Source organism: Felis catus, chromosome C1 (genome assembly GCF_018350175.1).
Source record: "Felis catus isolate Fca126 chromosome C1, F.catus_Fca126_mat1.0, whole genome shotgun sequence".
NCBI classification, from domain to species: Eukaryota; Metazoa; Chordata; class Mammalia; order Carnivora; family Felidae; genus Felis; species Felis catus.
In genome coordinates, this window is record NC_058375.1 from 154,924,532 (window position 1) to 154,943,940 (window position 19,409).

At 37.3% G+C, this 19,409-nt stretch overlaps 1 protein-coding gene across 2 annotated transcripts in view; it reads right to left on the reverse strand.

Annotated features, from left to right (window-relative positions):
- TTC21B (tetratricopeptide repeat domain 21B) overlaps positions 1-19,409 on the reverse strand; it is an 83,345-nt gene that overhangs the window by 21,861 nt on the left and 42,075 nt on the right. The window contains exons 19-23 of one of the 2 annotated variants that reach the window (XM_045033890.1): positions 15,301-15,407; positions 8,269-8,457; positions 6,518-6,628; positions 5,211-5,292; positions 4,226-4,557 (exon numbers count right to left, since the gene is read on the reverse strand). In XM_045033890.1, the coding sequence (XP_044889825.1) occupies positions 4,271-4,557; positions 5,211-5,292; positions 6,518-6,628; positions 8,269-8,457; positions 15,301-15,407 (776 nt within the window). In that variant the 3' untranslated portion in view covers positions 4,226-4,270. Of the gene's footprint in view, positions 1-4,225; positions 4,558-5,210; positions 5,293-6,517; positions 6,629-8,268; positions 8,458-15,300; positions 15,408-19,409 lie in introns of those variants that run through there. The other variant, XM_003990824.5, reaches the window with a different exon arrangement.

Consider the following 19,409-nt stretch of genomic DNA (forward strand, 5'->3'; position numbering starts at 1 on the left):
ATATTATCTAAAGTCAACATTGGGAGGCCAGTTTCTTAAATAATTATCACTTTCCAATACTACTGAAATGTATTATTAGTTCAAATTATAATTACCACTGATACTGACTTGTCTTTTGGTTAACCATGAAATCTGACAAACAGGCAAATTTCTGTACTTAGGGAATCCACTGAAAACTGAAATGTATTATATATTCTGAAAAAACTTAGCTCATACCTATTGAGGAATAGGGAGAAGATACCAAATGATTATAGTGTGATGCGATGCAGCATGAATAAAAGTGCTTTGGAATTACAATGCACAGAATTCCTAACTGCCCGAGGGAGGCGGGAGGTTTCACATGGAATCAGACCTTTGGGCAGCATGAAGGCTACGAGGAGGATCTTGCTAGACATACCAAGACATTCCAAGAGGCATATGGCATGTGCAAACACAGAGCAGAGCAGTGTGGGGAGTGCTGCTAAGTCCAAGGTTACCTGATATTAAAGTGGAGGAAGAGGGGTAAGAAATACAAATGGACCAGTAATTTAGGGCTGCCTTATTACCAAAATAATGCTACGATTTTAGACTTTCCCCTGGAGAGCCATCCTAAATTGTACGCCAAGCAGCAGTTTTTGATTTACAGAAGTGCTATGAAGGTGTCAAATGGCAGGAGCCTAGAGATTGGAGGATGAGTGCGGGGGCTGCACTGGTCTGGGTGAGAGGGGATAAAGGCGCTAATTCGAGCAGTAGGCTTAGCAGACAGCAGCCTGGATGTGACAGCTGGCTCTTTAGCAGACAGAACTGATGAACCCTGTTAAGAAGTTAGTGTGAGGGAAGGGATAACCCAAGATGATGTGGAGATTTTAAGAGTTAAGAGGTGTAATCTGTCAAGAGAACAGTGATTACCTCTATAGGAAGGATTGTCTACTAGTTAGGTTAACTCAAATTAGACAGTGCATTTCTGAAGTCAGCTAAAATACAGCATTAATTTAAGGTATAACATGTGTTACTTAGGATGACCTATAATTCATGCAGAGAGTAAGTATAGACACTCAGGTGTTAGAATGATTCTGATAGAACAGATCTGTGAATAGAGTCCTATTAGGAATAAAGAATGCAAGATTAAAAACCTAAAATATGACAGAGACCACAAAAATTTTAACATTTTGTATTTTTAAATGACTGGGTATTTTAGTCATGCATTGATCCATTCAACCAATAAATATTTATTTTGCACCATCTATGTGCTTGGTGATTCGTCTGATGCTGGGGATGTAAGATGAATATGACGTGATCTCTGCAAACTTGAGGAGACTGTAGTCCCATGGAGAAGACAAATGTATGCATAAATATTTTCAGAAAGATACTAGAAGAGACGAGACAAAGAGGTATGAGTGAAGTCATCCAGGATTTGGGTGACCAATTCATCCCACTTTGTTGAGACTTTCTTTTAGCTTTGGAAGTACTGCATTCCAGGAGATCCTCTCGTCTCCGGCAAATCGAGGTAGATGGTCCCCCTACTCAGCATCACGTAAGGCATCTTAAAACATAGGTGGTGGTAGTAAGGTACAGGCTTTTGTTTTTGGTAAAGGGTAGGTATATTTTGGATCATGTGTTGGGAAAGAGAAAAAGAATAAGGAAGGCAATGTGCATTATAGGCAAAAGGAAAAAGAAACATGCAAAGATTTGGACATATGGATGTATGTGATTTGGTATTTCCAATGTACAAAGTCTGTACACTGAATTTACAAATAATTTATTTTATATTTGTTTATAAACAGACAGTCCAAAGCTGCCAGTCTACTAAGCTAATTTGACTATTATCTCTTTCAACAAAATGCTGATGCCAAGTTACCTGAGACCAAATTCACATGACAGATGAGGGCTTCTTCAAATCTTCTATGTGAGGGCACTAGCATCATCAATGGCTTAAAAATATTCCAAGGGCAGAGGTTTGTTTTTTTAAAGAAGTCAGGTTTGATTATTCACTCAGAGGGAAGTGCTACAATAAGAGAACAGCTTGAGACAGAATGAAAATAGTATGCGTGTCCCTTAAACTGGCAGTTCACAGAAGGAGAAAAGGACAAGCAGAGTCTAGAACCCCGGACAGAAATGGCATGACAAAAATAACTTAGGCTTGAAGAAAGTAAGAGTAAGCTTTGGGCAACTGAGGTGGGAAGATGTACTCAGAGTGAGGAGAAGAGGTAAGATGTTAATATAATTAACTGCACTCTTTTATTTTTTTAATGTTTATTTATTATTTTTGAGAGAGAGAGAGAGAGTGGGATGGGAGGAAGAGAGAGACGAAGACAGAAAATCTGTAGGGGGCTCTGTACTGTTGCCAGAGAGCCTGATGCGGGGTTTGAACCGCCGAACTGTGAGAGAGATCATGACCTGAGCTTAACCGACTGAGCCACCCAGGCACCTGGATTAACTGCACTCTTTTAAATAACACCTGGGTAGAAGCTGGGACAGACTGGGGAAAGAAAGAAACAACAACAGAGCATGAGGCAATCCAAAGGTGGGAGAACATTTAAAAAGATAATAAAAATAGTAGAAATAAAATAAAATGTTGTTATCACTATAAAGACAGAAAGGACTTATTTTCTTTCAACCTTTACTCTAACGAGGGGTATTTTGTTTGTAAGTAGAAAGTGTTGTTCTCAAACTCAAACTTTTTAAAAGCAGAAGCATTAGTAACTACAATAGTAGAGTCTATAAGGTTCTTTGAGTTGCCCTACTTGAAAGAGACAGCTGCCCAAACCAGGCAGTTCTGGTTGCCGTGGTGGCATCCTGCCATGAAGGTATTAGGGTTTACAAGAACTCAGTGACACCTCTAGGAGTCCTCTGAGATTTCAAACTCTTTTTGGTAAAAACGTAAGTAACACACATTACTGTTTCCACCTTCCTTTCCTGTTTTCCTTTTCCTCCCCCCCTTCCCTCTCCCTTGTTCCCTTTGCTCCTCCCACTCTTTTTCTATCCGATATTTACTGAGCACCAAGTTGGCCAGATACTGCTCTAAATCCTGGAAACACAGCAACAAAGACAAAGTTCCTGGCCACTTGATGCTTACATTCTATTATTTAGGGTGATATAAAAAAACCAAACACAAGATAGAAAGATAGAGAGCAGTAAGAGGTGTCATTGATACAGGATGGCTGCGGAAGGGTGCTCTCAGGATGTGGCCATGCTGGAGCCAAGTCCTGAAGGCGTGAAGTAGCCACCACCAGAATATTCCAGGAAGAGGGAAGAGCAATTTAAAAGTGTCAGGGCACTAAGCTGCGAGGACTGTTGCCTACCTAATGTCTACCATCACTTTCTTCCTTACTATCAGAATTCTGATTTTATCCTACATGGCACTGGGTTCGACTAAAAGATGACCTTTCCCACCATCTTTTGCAGCCATGCAGGTGCTTCCAGAAGGGAAATTTTTTACAGAAAAAAAAAAAAAAAAGATGGTTCACTAGGGAGGTAATCCCTTTTAGCCACCTCCACCCCAACCTTCCCCATCTGGGCCCTGGAACGTTGATGCTAGAGCTGCAGTCATCCTGGACCATGAGGTGATACTCAGAGTGGAAGTCAGGCTGATGAGGGCAGGAGAAAAAGGCAGAGGACTCAGGTGTCCTGATGATACTGTGGGTCCTCCATGCCACTCTCCGCATAACCGACTTCTACATTTCTTTTACATAAGAGGAAAGTAAAGAGCCATAATCATTCAGGCCACTGGAACTTTGAGAGGGTCAGTCTCTGCTACTTTCAGCTGAAAGCATTTCTCGACTGTCTGGAGGCAAGGAACAGAAACAGGGGTGAGTTTGAGAACAGAGCATTAACTATCTACGTGAGAGACGCTGATGCCTGAGACCAGGTGGCAGCAGCACAGGAAGTAAAAGGTGATGGGATTCCAGGTATGCCCTGAATGTAGAGCACACGGGGATATGCTGACAGACGGCATGTGGTAGAGAGAAAGATGAGCCGAAGGTAACTGTAAGGTTTGGGGCCTACGTGGGTAAATGGTGATGCTATTTACTGAGGTGAGAAACGGAGGAGTAGATTTGGAGGGACAGAGGGAGAGATCCATTGTTCTACAGAAACATGTCAAGCTGGAGACCCCCCAGGACAGCAGAGTGGGAATGGGTCAGGACTGGAGGAACATGCTTGCAAGACACCAGCATACACGTAGGACATAAAGCCATGGGCCTGGATGAAGTCACCCAGTGGGCTGACCATATTAAAAAAAAAAAAAAAAAAGTTTGAGAGCCCAGGTCTAGAACATTCTGATATTTACAGGTCATAAAGAGAAAAGAGATCTAACAAAGATGTAGACAACAAAAAAAGAAAAACCAGGGAAGCCCAGCGCCCCAGCAGACAAGTGAAGAAAGTCCTTCACGAGGGAGGGAAGGAGCTGCGCTGAGCGTAAGGACAGGCCACGGAAGCAGACAGCTGAGACGTGAACGCAGGCTCTGGCAGCTTGGAGGTGGCCGCCTGTCCTGCAGAAACAGCCTCCCTGGACTGCAGGAGCGGAGCAGATGATGTGGAGACAGCACAGATGGAAACCGTTTAGAGGAGATGTTCTATCTGGGAAAAGTGAAGAATGGAGCATTAACTGGCAGGAAGAGTAACTGGACAGTTAAGAATTGGTTTTTAGTTAATATATTTAGCAAGGGGCTATCACGCCATACTTGTGCGTGGACTTGGGAAAAAATGGTGGTGCAGGAGAGACAGATGTGCCTGAAGAAAGCCCTCTGGGAGGACAGGGGTGGCATCCCGGGCCCACAGGGAGACACTGGCTGTGGGAAGGATGGCAGATCCGGGGAGGCCAACGGCTGCGAGAAGGCAGACCTGATGAAAGGCGAATGGAGTTCTTCCAGTTGCTCGTATTTTCCTACTCAAGTGGGCGGCAACATTTTTAGTTGAGGACAAGGAAGGGGGATGAGGGGGCTAGAGGTTTGAGGGGGGGAGGAGAAGGTATAAAAAGCAGCTGGAATGAGTGAATTCATTAGAGAAATACAGCAGGATTGCCAGGCAGCATCTGAGGGCCCACTGGGGGTCTGTGGTCATAATTTAAAGTGAGGCCAGTCAAAGGTGCTGCATTTTCCTTACAGACATTTCTGCTACTCAAAGGCAGGTGTGGAATAGATTGTTGGATTTGACTGAGGTTTTCATAACAGTCAAAAAGAAGAGAAAGGAAGTTGACTGCATTAGTAAAAACATAATTAATGGATATTTACCTGGTTTGCGTTCTAAAAGCTGCTGTAAATGAAACACTGCTTGTTCATAGTCCTGTTTCCTGAACATGAGATCTGCCATCATCTATAAAGGTAAAAGTTGGTTCTAAAAATGTTGCCATATATTTTACAAAGCATAACTTTCCTGTCAAGATTTAGGGCTATGAAAACACCTATGAAAAACATGAAGAGGGCAAAGTTTTACAAAAAGGAGCCATTTAAAATTCAAGTATATCGAGGAGCCTGGGTAGCTCAGTTGGTTGAGCATCTGACTTCGGCCCAGGTCATGATCTCACCGTTAGTGAGTTTGAGCCCCACGCCGGGCTCTGTGCTGACAGCTCAAAGCCTGGAGCCTGCTTTGATTCGGTGTCTCCCTCTCTCTGCCCCTCCCCCATTCACGTTCTTGTCTCTCTCTCTCTCTCTCTCTCAAATTAAATAAACATTAAAAAAATAAATAAAATTCGAGACTCAAGATATGAATTACACTAATTCATATCACTGTAACAGAAGATAATTAAGGATGTGAAACAGATCACTCTGTTCACAAAACTTTATTTTTAGCAGAAAATATGTTTCAAGTGGCTATTTTAAAAACAGAAATTTGAAGGGAATTGCACACTCTATGTGCCGTGATAGAAAAGATGCCTCCCTGGATTTGGCTAAAAGGACGAGAAGATTTAAAAAAACCCAAATACTCTTAAACCCTAAATATTCCAAAACAATTTAAAATACACAAGATCTACTGAGCTTTTTTTATTGTGTTTTAAAAGGGATGCTTTTTATACTTCTTTTTTGTTATAATAATAATTTTCAGTGAACCTCACATACTATGATCTACCTAGCCGTTGGGAAATGAACTCATATCTCAACCCGGGTACAAATGAGAAAGCAAAGCACACCATCTTAGAACAATACATCAAGGCTTCTCTCTGTAACTACAAAAGTCCCATGGAAACTTTTTAATTAGTCCTGCATGTCTGGGTAAGTACTTAAAAGTCAGTCGTTAGCAAATGATAGCTTTGTCACATCAACTCTTCCTGATCATGTATCCTCTTCGGCATAAAGACAAATTAACTAGACCCCAAAGGGAAAGTAAAGGCCTGACCTAGGTTTGCCATTCTTATAAAACAAAAAGATTCTTGGTCTTTATTGGTAAAATATGCTAATAATGTTAAAAATACTGTTTCTTCCAAAAGTCAACAGGAGCCAGGCCTCTCATCTAGTATTAGTTTTATGGGGTAAAATTTGAAACTTCCACATGGAATATAAAACACAACTGCCTTTCCAGCACTGAAGTCCTTTGCACTGACCATGGTGGCAGCTTCATTGTCCTGGTCACTCTGGAGAAGCAGCGCACAGTGCCGCAGGCAGGCATCAGGGTCGTCCTGTGCCAGGTACAATCGAGCCAGCTCCAACAGGATCTGTAGAGAAAAAGCGCAAGATTAGTCAGAAACTGTTTGGATTAAAAAGTGCATATGGAAAATGTCTGGACACAGATTACACTTCAGTTGACCAAAAGCGATTGCAATAAAAATGCCAAAGCATTATCGGCAGGAAAACTATACACATACCCGCCTCTATTTTCTCTTATATTGGAAGAAAGGGGGAAAACAGGTAGTAACTCACTTGAAAGGTATATAGACACAAAGCACTGTGAAAAGAACACTGGTCTTAAATTAGAGAGAGATTAGATTCTAGTCCAGGCTTCTCCACGATGGGGCCAGGCCCCTGTTATCCCTCTAAACCTGTTTTCTCATTTGAAAAATAAAAAGCTTTTAGCAGATAATTTCCAAAGTATGCTTCAGATTTGAAAACATGATTCTAACTCCTTTAACCACCACTATACAAGGTACCTATTTGGCTATGCCTTAAAGGTTATTTTTGCCTTACATCTGAAAGAGTTGTATTCATTTTACAATGTTCAATTCAAAACCATAAATTTTGGGGCATCTGGGTGGCTCAGTTGGTTAAGCAGCTCAGGTCATGATCTCGCAGCTCAAGTGTTCGAGCCCTGCATCGGGCTCTGTGCTGACAGCTCAGAGCTTGGAGCCTGCTTCAGGTTCTGTGTCTCCCTCTCTCTGCCCCTTCCCAACTCACACTCTGTCTCTCTCTCTAAAAAAAATAAACATTGAAAAAAAAATAAAACCTTAAATTCTAAAATATAGTTGTCTTTTCTCCTGCATCATGAAATAAATTCATCAGAGAAAGACAAATACTATATGATTTCACTCATGTGTGAAATTTAAGAAACAAAACAAATAAGCAAAGGGGGAAAAAAAAGAAGAGAGATAGAGGCAAACCAAGAAACAGACTCTTCACTGTAGAAAACACACTGATGGTGACCAGAGGGGAGGTGGGTAGGGGTATGGATGGGGATGAAGGAGAGTACTTGTGATGAACACTAGGTGTTGTATGGAATTGCTGAATCACTATATTGTACACCTGAAACTATTATTATGCTGTATGTTAACTAACTGGGATTTAAGCTAAAAAAAGAAAAAGAAAAAAAGAAGTATTTAGCCATATATTAATTTTTTTTAATTAATCATCTATCTAGATTTGAGAGAGTAACAGCATTTTAATTTACATAACCAGACACGTATAGAAGTTTTCTTTACCAGTATTATCCTTACAGGTATTCTTATTCTGTGCCACTTTAGGTAAGAGATTCAATCTAGTCACTTTTCTGCATATCCAGCACCAAATAGCAATTCAAATACAGGGGTGTTCAATAGCAGTTTAGTAAACTGAACTGAATCATGAAGATCCAGATATTCGAGACTGAGAAATTGTTTTAGAGTGATTATTAAAACATAGATTAATATCAAAAAACCCAAAGAGCTTACTGATTTATTTTATGTCACTTCTTCCACGATAAGTTTTAGACTCTGACATTGTTACATAAGGCATTTTGAAGAATTTATAGAAACAATATTAATTTTTTAGCTTGTATTTTTATTACATTTATTTTTTTACAAACAAGCTGGTAAGAATTTTACATCTGGGGCAATTAGATGACATCTGGAATAAAAGGCGGTGAAAATTTTATAAAGGTTCTGACCTTATTATCTGTTTCACAATGAACAAGAGCCTCTCTATAAAACTTAATTGCTTTTTCATAGTCTCGCTGAGCAACAGAATGTTTGGCAATCCCTGCACAAATTTCAGCTGCTAAATGCTTCTGTGCAGAAGCTGCGTCTGGCTGTTCCATCTGAACACGTTTTAGTATCCGAGATTGTAATTCTCGAGCCTAGAAGAAAATAAGGATAAAAAGGAATTTAAAAAAGAAATGGAAAATAAGTTAAACAATTATCAATAACTCACACACGGCATACATTTACAGAAGATATATTTAAGCATTATTGGCCTTAAATCTAACAAAGCCTGATCCAAAGAAAATGTCTTAATTGAGGTCTTAAACATGTGCTTGTTTGCAAATGAGCCAGCATGCACATATCTTTCCAAACAAAGTATAATAAAATTACTGAATCTTTTCCCACTGTTATAAGGATATGTACAGAAGGCTCACTAAGGAGGAAATGCAGGCATGAAACAAATATATGGAAAATAATCTAGATGCTGCAATTAAATATGTGGAAATATAAAATGTTTATTAAATTAATAAAGTAGTATCTAAAAATCATTAAATCAAATATTGGAAGGTCTCAGGCAGTAAGTACATCCATATATCGGTGATGACAAACGAGTGAGTTCAAACATTCTTGGAGAGCATCCTAGCAAAACATGCTAACTTGAACTTAGTTGTTCCACTTTTGGGAAGGTATTATGGATGTTACTTAGAAGAAAAAAAGGAAACATGTTATCTGTTAAAAAGAAAAAAAAAAAACAATCTCTGTTATTTGTTGTAAAAACAAAAAAAGAAACAACAAAAAATAAGAAATCTGAAAGCAACTCAAATGTCTAATGATGGGGAAATGACCAATGAACTGATGGTGTATATTTATAAGGTCCAACACTATACACAGATACCCAGAAAGGAGGTAGGGGCCTCCATCAAGGTAAGAATGTAGAGCAGGTTGTTAAACTAGAATATCAGCCTTATCACCTACCTACATGTTTGATTTGTGAAACATTGAGACCTTCCTTTTGTAAATGACAGAGAAGTCCTACGTTTTAGGCCTTCACAATAAAATTTAACTTTGAGCTATAGATAACCATCCACTAAGGCATTCATGCATTCATTTAACAAAGAGTAAAATGCCCACCATCTGCCACACATTATGCTACACACAGGGAGCCCTTCTGGGGACTCCTGTCAGAATGTTGGTTGACAACTGGTATTTGACGAAGATGGTCTAAAGCAGAGTATTTTTAGAACTGTAGGTCGTAACATTAATTTAAGGTGTCATAATAAGCATTCTTTTGGAAATGAAAGAGGAAAGATTAGAAAACATGGGTATATATAGCATGTGGTAAAGGTTAACATTGTTTCATGAAATTTTTATTTTGCTTATATGAATGTATGCTTAAGTGCAGAGGTATGTGTACATTTGTGTATTTGATGTTTTTTATACATACATATATTGGTGTGCATAGTTTTGCACACATATTCACAAACACTCATAGACAAAAAACTCTGAAACAACTGTCTAAATAGAGTGAATGTATCGTTCCATCTGGCAGTACCTTTTATACCTGTTGTGCCAGGTTATTATTAATTCTACCTTCTTTTTCTCTCGGAAGTATTTTGGCTAGAATGATAAATTCTTTGGTCACCCTAGGTCTAAACGATATACAATTCATTCTCGAGATAGCCTAAGTTTTATCTCTGCATCAATTAAATTACTACCAAGTCAGATGAGTGGACCTCATTAGCTTAAATTCTAGAGAAACACTTTATTTATCTACTTATTTATTTAGGAGGGAGAGGGAGAGAGGGAATCTTAAGGTGGCTCCATTACATGGAGCCTGAGGTGAGGCTTGATCTCACAACCATGAGATCATGATTTGAGCTGAAATCAAAAGTAGGACGCTTAACCAACTGAGCCACCCTGCTCAGTGCCCTGCTTTGCATTTTCCTGAAGGCAAATAATCAGGGCAGATTTTTTGAGCAAAAGTTTTTGCATTTCCTATTAAAGTCATTTCATAAAAGAACAGTCAATGATTGTGAGTATATAATGATTAGAAAATATTTTCATACAGAATAAAATTTTCTTGAAGAATTGATACCATTTCCTATGTTTTTTCCTTGGGTTCCAGAAAGATTAAAGCTAAATTTAACTGTCTGTTAAAATAACTATATTAACTTTGATTGTCAATGCATTTACTTTCTCTCCTTATTTTATAATATTCTTGTAAATTCCATAAAACCCTTGGGTAGAATGACATATAAACATCTTATTTCATAGACTTCTTAATTTTCCTTTTGTATTTCAATAGCCTTGTTGTATATGTATCTTACTGAAAGCCATATCAAAATAAAACCTATCAATAAAGTCAGAATGTCACATTATATTTTATACGAGGAAGATGGAGCTACATAGACATCAGGGAAAAAGCCACACGAATGTTAAGCGAAAAAAAGCAAAAATAAATATAATCTGTTTGTAGTAATTAAAGCTACACTAAGTTAAAAGTCACAAAATTGTTAGTGTTTTATGACATATAGGTTGTTTGTATTTAATTTATTTAGATTTTATTTTCACAGAAAAAATGGTTAAGATGATAAAAAGTGATTTTTTTCCCCCTGTAATTGTTCCTGCAATTAAAGAATTAAAATAATGTATGGTTTTCACGGGGCACCTGGGTGGCTCAGTTGGTTAAATGTCTGACTTTGGCTCAGGTCATGATTTCACAATTCTTGAGTTTGAGCCCTATGTCGAGTTCTGTGCTGACAGCTCAGAGCCTGGTGCCTGTTTCAGATTCTGTGTCTCCCTCCCTTTCTACCCCTACCCTGCTTGTGCTCTGTCTCTCTCTCTCTCTCTCTCTCTCTCTCTCTCTCTCTCTCAAAAATAAACATTTAAAAAAATTTAAAAAAATGTATGGTTTCCTTTTAGTCATTCAACTCAAATTTCAAGCACCTGTCATGGTGGACAGATTTTTACGAGGACTCCCATGATCCCCACCTCTTGATGTTCACTTCCTTGTATTAATCACCCCTCTTTGTGTGAGGTGTGGCCTATAACTTACTTGTAGCCAATAGAATATGGCAAATATGAAGGAATGTCACCCCCATGATTACATTTCATAAGACTCTGTTAGTAGACTTATTCCATGCTGGCTTTGAAAAACTAAGTGACCCTATTAGCTGGCGTACCAGGCAAGGAACTGATGAACCTCTAGGATCTGCAACAAGAAGCAAACAGGAACTTGGAGCCCTAAGTCTCACAGCCTTGAGGAAATGAATTCTGCTAGCAACCCATTTAAGCTTAGAAGTAGATCCTCCACCTGACAAGTCTCCACATGAGAACCCAGCCCTGGCCACACCTTGACTGTCCTGACACCTTTTAGAGGACCCAGCTAAGCCATGCCCAGAATACACACCCACAGAAACTGTGAAAAAATAAATGTGTGTATTGTTTTCATTGACTACAATTTGTGGCGATTTGTTACACAGCATAGTAAACTAATGAAGCAAGCATTTGCTAGGGTCACAAAACATGGAACTACACCTACACTCATGGAAATTTTAATTTTAGCATGAAGACAGATAATAAAATAATTATGGCAAATTATGAGGGTCCTGTTTTATGGCTGGGAAATACCAGTTGCATTGGGATTACATAATAGGAGACCTAACCTAATCTTGGAGATCAAGTGAGACTTGAAGAATTACTGGTAGTACTCCAATGTGACTTTGAGAGAAGGAAAGGAGATGGGATGGATTACAGGCATTAGGAATGACAGGTGAAGGAAGAAGGTGCGGGATACTATTGTTTGACCAACGAATTAGAAGGAAAAATGGCTAGAAATACAGAGATAATTTATATCAGGTAAGCTTGTTAAATAATTTGCTTTTTATTCTAGAGGGCAGTTTTTAACACAGGGTAGTTACTACTACATGTTTATAAGCAACAGGGTGACAACATCAGGTCTGCCCTTTAGAGCAATTACTCTGGTGTTGTGGAGAACTGGAATGAAACAAGATTGGAAGGGGATGGGGATTAGTTAAGAGGCTCCTGGAGTCTGGGCAAAAGATAATGCTGGACAGGGCTAAAAGGTAACAGAAAGATGACGAGATGAAAAAATGTGGAGTTATTTCAGAAATCTGAAATCTTTAGAAAGTACAATTAATAAGACTTGGGGTTTCCCTAAATGTAGCAGTTCTGCCATGGCCTACAATGTTTAGCAATTATGCAAAAATACTATGATGGGACACCTAAAGTTCCATAAGGTGGAGATTAGGCTCAGTAATCGGTCCTGAATAAATGAACTTAAAATATCAAAAACTTTGATTATATTTATAAGTTTCTGTTTGAATTATAACTCAGGATTTATCTTTTTGGAGACCAGAAAGCATAGAATGTTAACAATTGGGAAGAAATTTAGGGCTCTTTAAATTTTATTAAAGATGAATAATCTCAGTGCTGTAACATATAAACTTAAAATTATTTAAATTTGGCCCACTGGCATTGTCTAGCCATGTATACTGTTTCTCAGTATACTGAGTACACTGTTCTCAGTGTTGCTTGATTTATCTGCTCATACAACACAAGAACTCATATAACCAAGGCAGCTGTGACTAATAATACTTATAAAAAAGTAAAATAAGCCAAATTCACTTCTAAAATATTTTAAAAGTCTAAATTTACCAAAATTACACTTTTCTTGTAGCTAATGATAGCTAACCTAGGGTTAGGTGAAATTCTCTTATCATGTGTTAGAAAAATAGGGATAAAACCATACCAATTAAGGATAAGATATTAAGACTTTAAAGATTACATATTTTAATGAAATCATAAACTTAGATGGGTATCACAGAAATATAATGAGTATCATAGAAATCTAATAGTCCAAGATCAATTCATTCATAACTAGAATAAAAAAAATTATTGGACATATTGGGCAAATTACTGAAATATAGGTTATTTTACACACACACACACACACACACACACACACACACACACACCACTGTTAGCTAAAGCTCAAAATCAAAACATTTGATAAATTATTTGGAGAATGGAGAATTCTTCTGGGTACATGAAAATTGGGTCAAAAGGTGTCAAGCAGTGTGGGATTCTAGAAAGCATATAGGATTAGTAATGAAGTACTCTATGTTCCACTTCAAGCTCAGCAAAGATGTAGGATAAATCAATTAACAAATCTGACCTAAATGACATATGTTGAACTAAGTGCTCAGTAATGCCAGAAACACATTATTTCAAATCCACACGGAACCTATACCAAAACTGATTATAACGTAGGACACAGAACAAGCTTTAACAAATATCAAAGGATTGAATCATTCAAAGTATGTCTTTGACCACAGTGGAATTTAACTAGAAATCAATATCCAAAAGATAATACTCAAATACAGAGAACTAGTGGTTGCCGGAAGGGAGGGAGTAGTGGAATGGGCAAAATAGGTGAAAGGGATTACAGAACTGTTTGGAAACTGAATACTACACTTCTAAATAACCCATGGTTAAAGAAGTAATCAAAGGGGAAATGAGGAATATTATGAACTGAATAATAATAAACTTGTGAGAGGTAGCTAAAGCAATGCTTTGAGAAAAATTTTCACCTTAAATTAGTAAGAACAGAACTAAGGCTAACTAATCCATTATCTAACAATAATTCATCAATAGGCTAGGCAAAGATCAGCAAACCAGATCCAAAGAAAGTAGAGGAAACTAGTTAATGAGATAAAGGGAAAACATTTAATGAAGCCAGAAAAGGGGAAAATTGGTTCTCTGCAAATATTAATAAACTCCTCATGTAACTGATCATTAACAGTAGAAGGAAAATAAAATCATCAGTATCGGGGCCATAAAAGAAGATATTTTTATAGCACTTGCAGACATTCAAAAAATAAGATACAATCAACAAATCTTAGTCAATAAATTTGACAATTAATGAAATGAACAAATTACTTAAAAACACAGCCATTCAACCTCACATAAGAAATCTAAAAATGATCAGTCTGAGGGGCACCTGGGGTGCCTCAGTCGGTTAAGTGTCTGACTCTTGATTTTGTCTCGGGTCATGATCTCACGGTTTGTGGGTTCGAGCACCGTGTAAGACTCTGCACTGGCAGTCTCCCTCTCTGCCCTTTACCCATGTGCTCTCTCTTTTAAAATAAATAAACTTAAAAAAAATGATCAGTCTGAAACCCTCAGTGGAATCCTTTAATAAAAACTTGCCATCAATGAAGCCTTGAGGTAGAAATGGTTTTAATTTTGAATTACTCCACATATTAAAGAAACAGCAACAGTCTTAGAGATCCAATCTCCCTTACGAACATAGATATACAAATTTTAGACAAAGTATTAGTGAGTATCTTTAAATCCCAGCAATATCTTTAAAAAAAAACACAACAAAGTGACATTTATTTAAGGAATATAAGGGTGGTTTAACATTTGAAAACCTATTTAATACACCACGTTAACAAGAAAAAAAGGAAGATTCATGCGACCATCTTGATTAATGCAGAAAGTGCAGTAGATAAAACTTAAGTCATTTATAAAAAAACTAATAGCAAACTAGAAGTTGAAAAATCATCAAAAACCATCAGCTGCCTAGGAATATATCTAAGGAAATGTGTATAAAACCTCTCCTCTGAAAACCCCCAAAATATTAAGGGAAACTAAGGAAGATATAAATAAACAAAAGTAGAAAAAACTGAATTCAAATCCTGCCTATGACCCTGGTCATGTGATTTTACACAAATTATTAAACCAAGCTTCCTCAGCTACAAAAGTGGATTAAAAATATTAACTTGCTGTAATTGTTACAATGATTATCAATAACACATTTAAACAGTACAATCCATTGGCATTTGATCATTATTTCTATTTTGACTTATTTTCTGTGGTAGTTGGGCCAAAATAACTGGTCTTTCTCCTACCTGTGATGTATTCCCTTCTCCCCTCCCCTCCGACACCCCACAAGCACTCACAAGTACATTTACCTGTTGTAATGAAGCTATGGCATCACCAGGTCTTTCCACTTCACTATAAACTTTTGCTAGGAGAACATGAGAACGTCCATCCTCCATGAGAGCTGACAGTTCATTTACTATGAGAGAAGGTATTGGGAACAAATAGTCATTTTTAAATAAACATTTACATTTTTCTACAAGTTTTGAAACAGGTCTTTACAAAGAATGATTTTGAGAAATAGTGAATAAAGTTGAAAAACTTTCAGTCAGTTAACTGAGGGATGGCCAAATTAAACAAAGAAAAAAGATTTAGGATAAAAACTACCTGGAAGAAAAGCTAAGGAACTGGATAACAACAAGGTTTTTCTTAGACTTATATTAAGAGATAACAATGTAACAATACATGTAAGAATTTCAATTTTCATTTTTAACTGTATAAATATTTATGCTGATTGAAATCATTAAAAAATGAGATAGAGTAGTTGCTACATGCAATTAGGAAGATAATGGCTGTTTTTAAAATAATAGACACTTGATAAGCAATGAAGTACAGTCACTAAGAGCACTGACTTTGATGGCAATCTGTCTGGTTTCAAATCTAGTCCTTATCACTTACTAGCTATTTAACTTTGAACAAGATACTTATACATTTTGTGTTTCCCTTTCATCTGTAAAATAAGGGAAAGAATAGTACCCATCTCATAGGGTTGTTGTAAAACTTAAAAAGTTATGAAACAAGTGTGCATATGCAAAGCAATTAAAATAGTCTAATACATGGTAAGTGCTATTTAAATATTTGGTATTATTATTTTGTGATTTAAGAGCAATAATAGAACCGTACATAAATAAGAAAATGTTTCTTCTACTATTTATCAAGTTCATGAAATGAACAAATTACTTAAAAACATAGCCATTCAACCTCACTTAAGAAATCTAAAAATGATCAGTCTGAGGGGCACCTGGGGTGCCTCAGTCGGTTAAGTGTCTGACTCTTGATTTTGTGCCACATATACATCAAAGTGGTTTATATATGTTATTTCTTTAAAACCCCAGCCTAAGGGGAATCAACAGGATTTCCTACAGGCAGGGACAGGGTGATGGCTAGGATCCAGGCTCTCAGCAATGACTAGAGGGATAAAGCTCTTATTAAGACAATGAAGGTTGCATGCAGGACAGATGTGGGGAGGCAGAACGGGAATTCTGTTTCAGACATGCTAAGTTTAAGATGTTTATTAGAATCCAGGTGCTGGCTACTTCAGCTAGATTAAGTTAGATATGTCAAGGAAACAGAGTCTTAGGTTTTAGTTTAAATATGGGAATAATTATAATTGCCTCAAAAATGAATGTGGACATTAATGAAACAGTATATAATGAAATGCACATGAAGGCATCTAAGTGCACAATGGGGTGTGCTCAACAAATATTTATTACACGAAAGCATTTATATTACGTAAGTGTGATAAATTTATACCCATATAAGTAAAATATGCTACTTGAATCACTCTTCCTCTACAACCTTTTCAAAAATGCATATGCACATTTAAGGCTATCTGTAGTGTTTCAAGCAAGGTCTGACAGACCCATGCAAATATTTTTATGGACTAATACTTTATATGGTGAATAAATCCAAAGTTAGGCAAATTTAAGCACCAACCTCAACAAAGCTAAATGAAAATACTATTTTTGAAAATCCTAGAAAACTTCGAGTGGGCTGGCCTTATCATATACCCAAACACATTTTATTTTTTTAAAAATATTTATTTATTTATTTTGAGGGAGAGAGAAGGAGAGAGAAAGAGAGAGAGAGAGAGAGAGAGCACAAGCAGGGGATGGGCAAAGACAGAGGGAGAGAGAGAATTCCAAGCAGGCTCTGTGGTGCTGTCAGCACAGAGACCAATGCAGGGCTCAAACGTACAAACCATGAGCTCGTGACCTGAGCCAAAATCAAGAGTCAGACATTTAACTGACTAAGACACCCAGGCACCTCTGAAGACATTTTAAAGCTACAGTGGATAGGATACTGGCAAAAGAAAAATAACACAGGGCAACAAAATGAAGATTCTCAGAATTAGTCATACAAACAAATAAGTTTATTAATGGCATCTCAATAAATGGCGCAGAAATAAAATTGGGTCTCCATTTGGGAAACTATATAGTAAAAACTGTACATGGACTAAAGTTCTACAAAAATTACAGAAAATATAAAAGAGGATTTTTATGATGTTAAGATGAAGGAAGATAGTTTCTGAGTATGAGAGGAAATTCAGGACTCAAAAAAAGGAAAGGCTGGTATATATAATAATTGACTATTCTATTTGACTAAGGAAATGACAAATTCAATTAAAAAAACAAAAAAAGGGATAGGCTCAGGAGAAAATGTCTGCAAATGACGAATAGGTGACAGATGATTAATCAGAGGTTCAGGGTCAAAGCAAGGGATATAAATGAAAACATCCTAGAAGGAAATGTTATCTACAGACATGGAATGATGCCTAACCTTATCGATTATCAAAGAAATTCAAATTGAAGTGGTTTTCTCCCCTATAATTAATACAACACAATGATGGGACATTTTTGACCTTAAGAAAGAATGATGCGGCACAACTCAACTCAGAGGTATATAAACAAGAAGCTTATCTCATATTGTCTTCAACTTTTCTTCAGTCTAAATGTCTATCAATAAGGGACTCATCAAATAAATTATTATATCAAGATATAGAATACCTATACTAAAGAAAATAAAGAAAAGCTATATTTGCCAACATGAAGAGAAGCTATTAAGTGAAAAATGTCTACGGTAGATGTACAGTATAATATGATCCCAAATTGGCAGGAAAAATGTGGTATGTAATTCTGTGTGAGAGAGACAAAGAGAGGCATGGCAGAGACACTAATTAGGATGATACACAAAGTAAATGTGGTTTTTTTTTTTCTGGAAAGTTGGGACAACACAACTTTCACTCACTTCTGTAATCTTTAAATTTTGACAATGAGTAAGCACTAGATTTTATTTTAAAATAAAAATCTTTAAAAAGCAAATTTGTATAGGGGTGCCTGGGTGGCTCAGTTGGTTAAGTCTCCGACTCTTGATTTCAGCTCAGTTCATGATCTTTCAGTTGTGATAGTGAGCCTAACATCAGGCTCTGTGCTGGGAGTGGAGCCTGCTTGGGATTCTCTCTCTCTTTTTCCCTCTGCCCCTCCCCTGCTTGTTCCCTCTCTCTCTCCAAAAAGAAAAAAAAAGGCAAATTTGTACCAACTTATAAGAAGGCAATTTAGATAGTATCCAGTTAAATTTATCTTATTTTTATTAGTTTTTTTTTAATGAATACAATTTATTGTCAAATTGGCTTATATACAAGACCCAACAACTGCCCTCCAGTTAAATTTTAAATGCACATACTTTTTTGACTTAGCATCTTACTCTTAAGAAATATAAGCAAGTACGGACTTCAAGCTATATTACAAAGCTGTAATCATCAAGATAGTATGGTACTGGCATAAGAACAGACACTCAGATCAATGGAACAGAATAGACAACCCAGAAATGGACCCACAAATGTATGGCCAACTAATCTTTCACAAAGCAGGAAAGAATACCCAATGGAATTGATATTCAGCAAGTGGTGCCAGGAAAACTGGATAGTGACATGCCGAAAAATGAACCTGGACCACTTGCTTACACCACGCACAAAAATAAACTCTAAATGGATGAAAGACCTAAATGTAAGCAGGCAAAAACCTCTTTGACCTTGGCCACGGCAACTTCTTACTCAACACGTCTCCGGAGGCAAGGGAAACAAAAGGAAAAATGAACTACTGGGACCTCATCAAGACAAAAAGCTTCTGCACAGCAAAGGAAACAATCAGTAAAACTAAACGGCAACCAACGGAATGGGAGAAGATAGTTGCAAACGACCTATCAGATAAAGGGTTACTATCCAAAATCTATAAAGAACTTATCAAACTCAACACCCAAAAAACAAATAATCCAGTGAAGAAATGGGCAAAAGACATGAATAGACACTTCACTTCTCCAAAGAAGACATCCAGATGGCCAACCGACACATGAAAAAATGCTCCACATCACTCATCATCAGGGAAATACAAATCAAAACCACAATGAGATACCACCTCACACC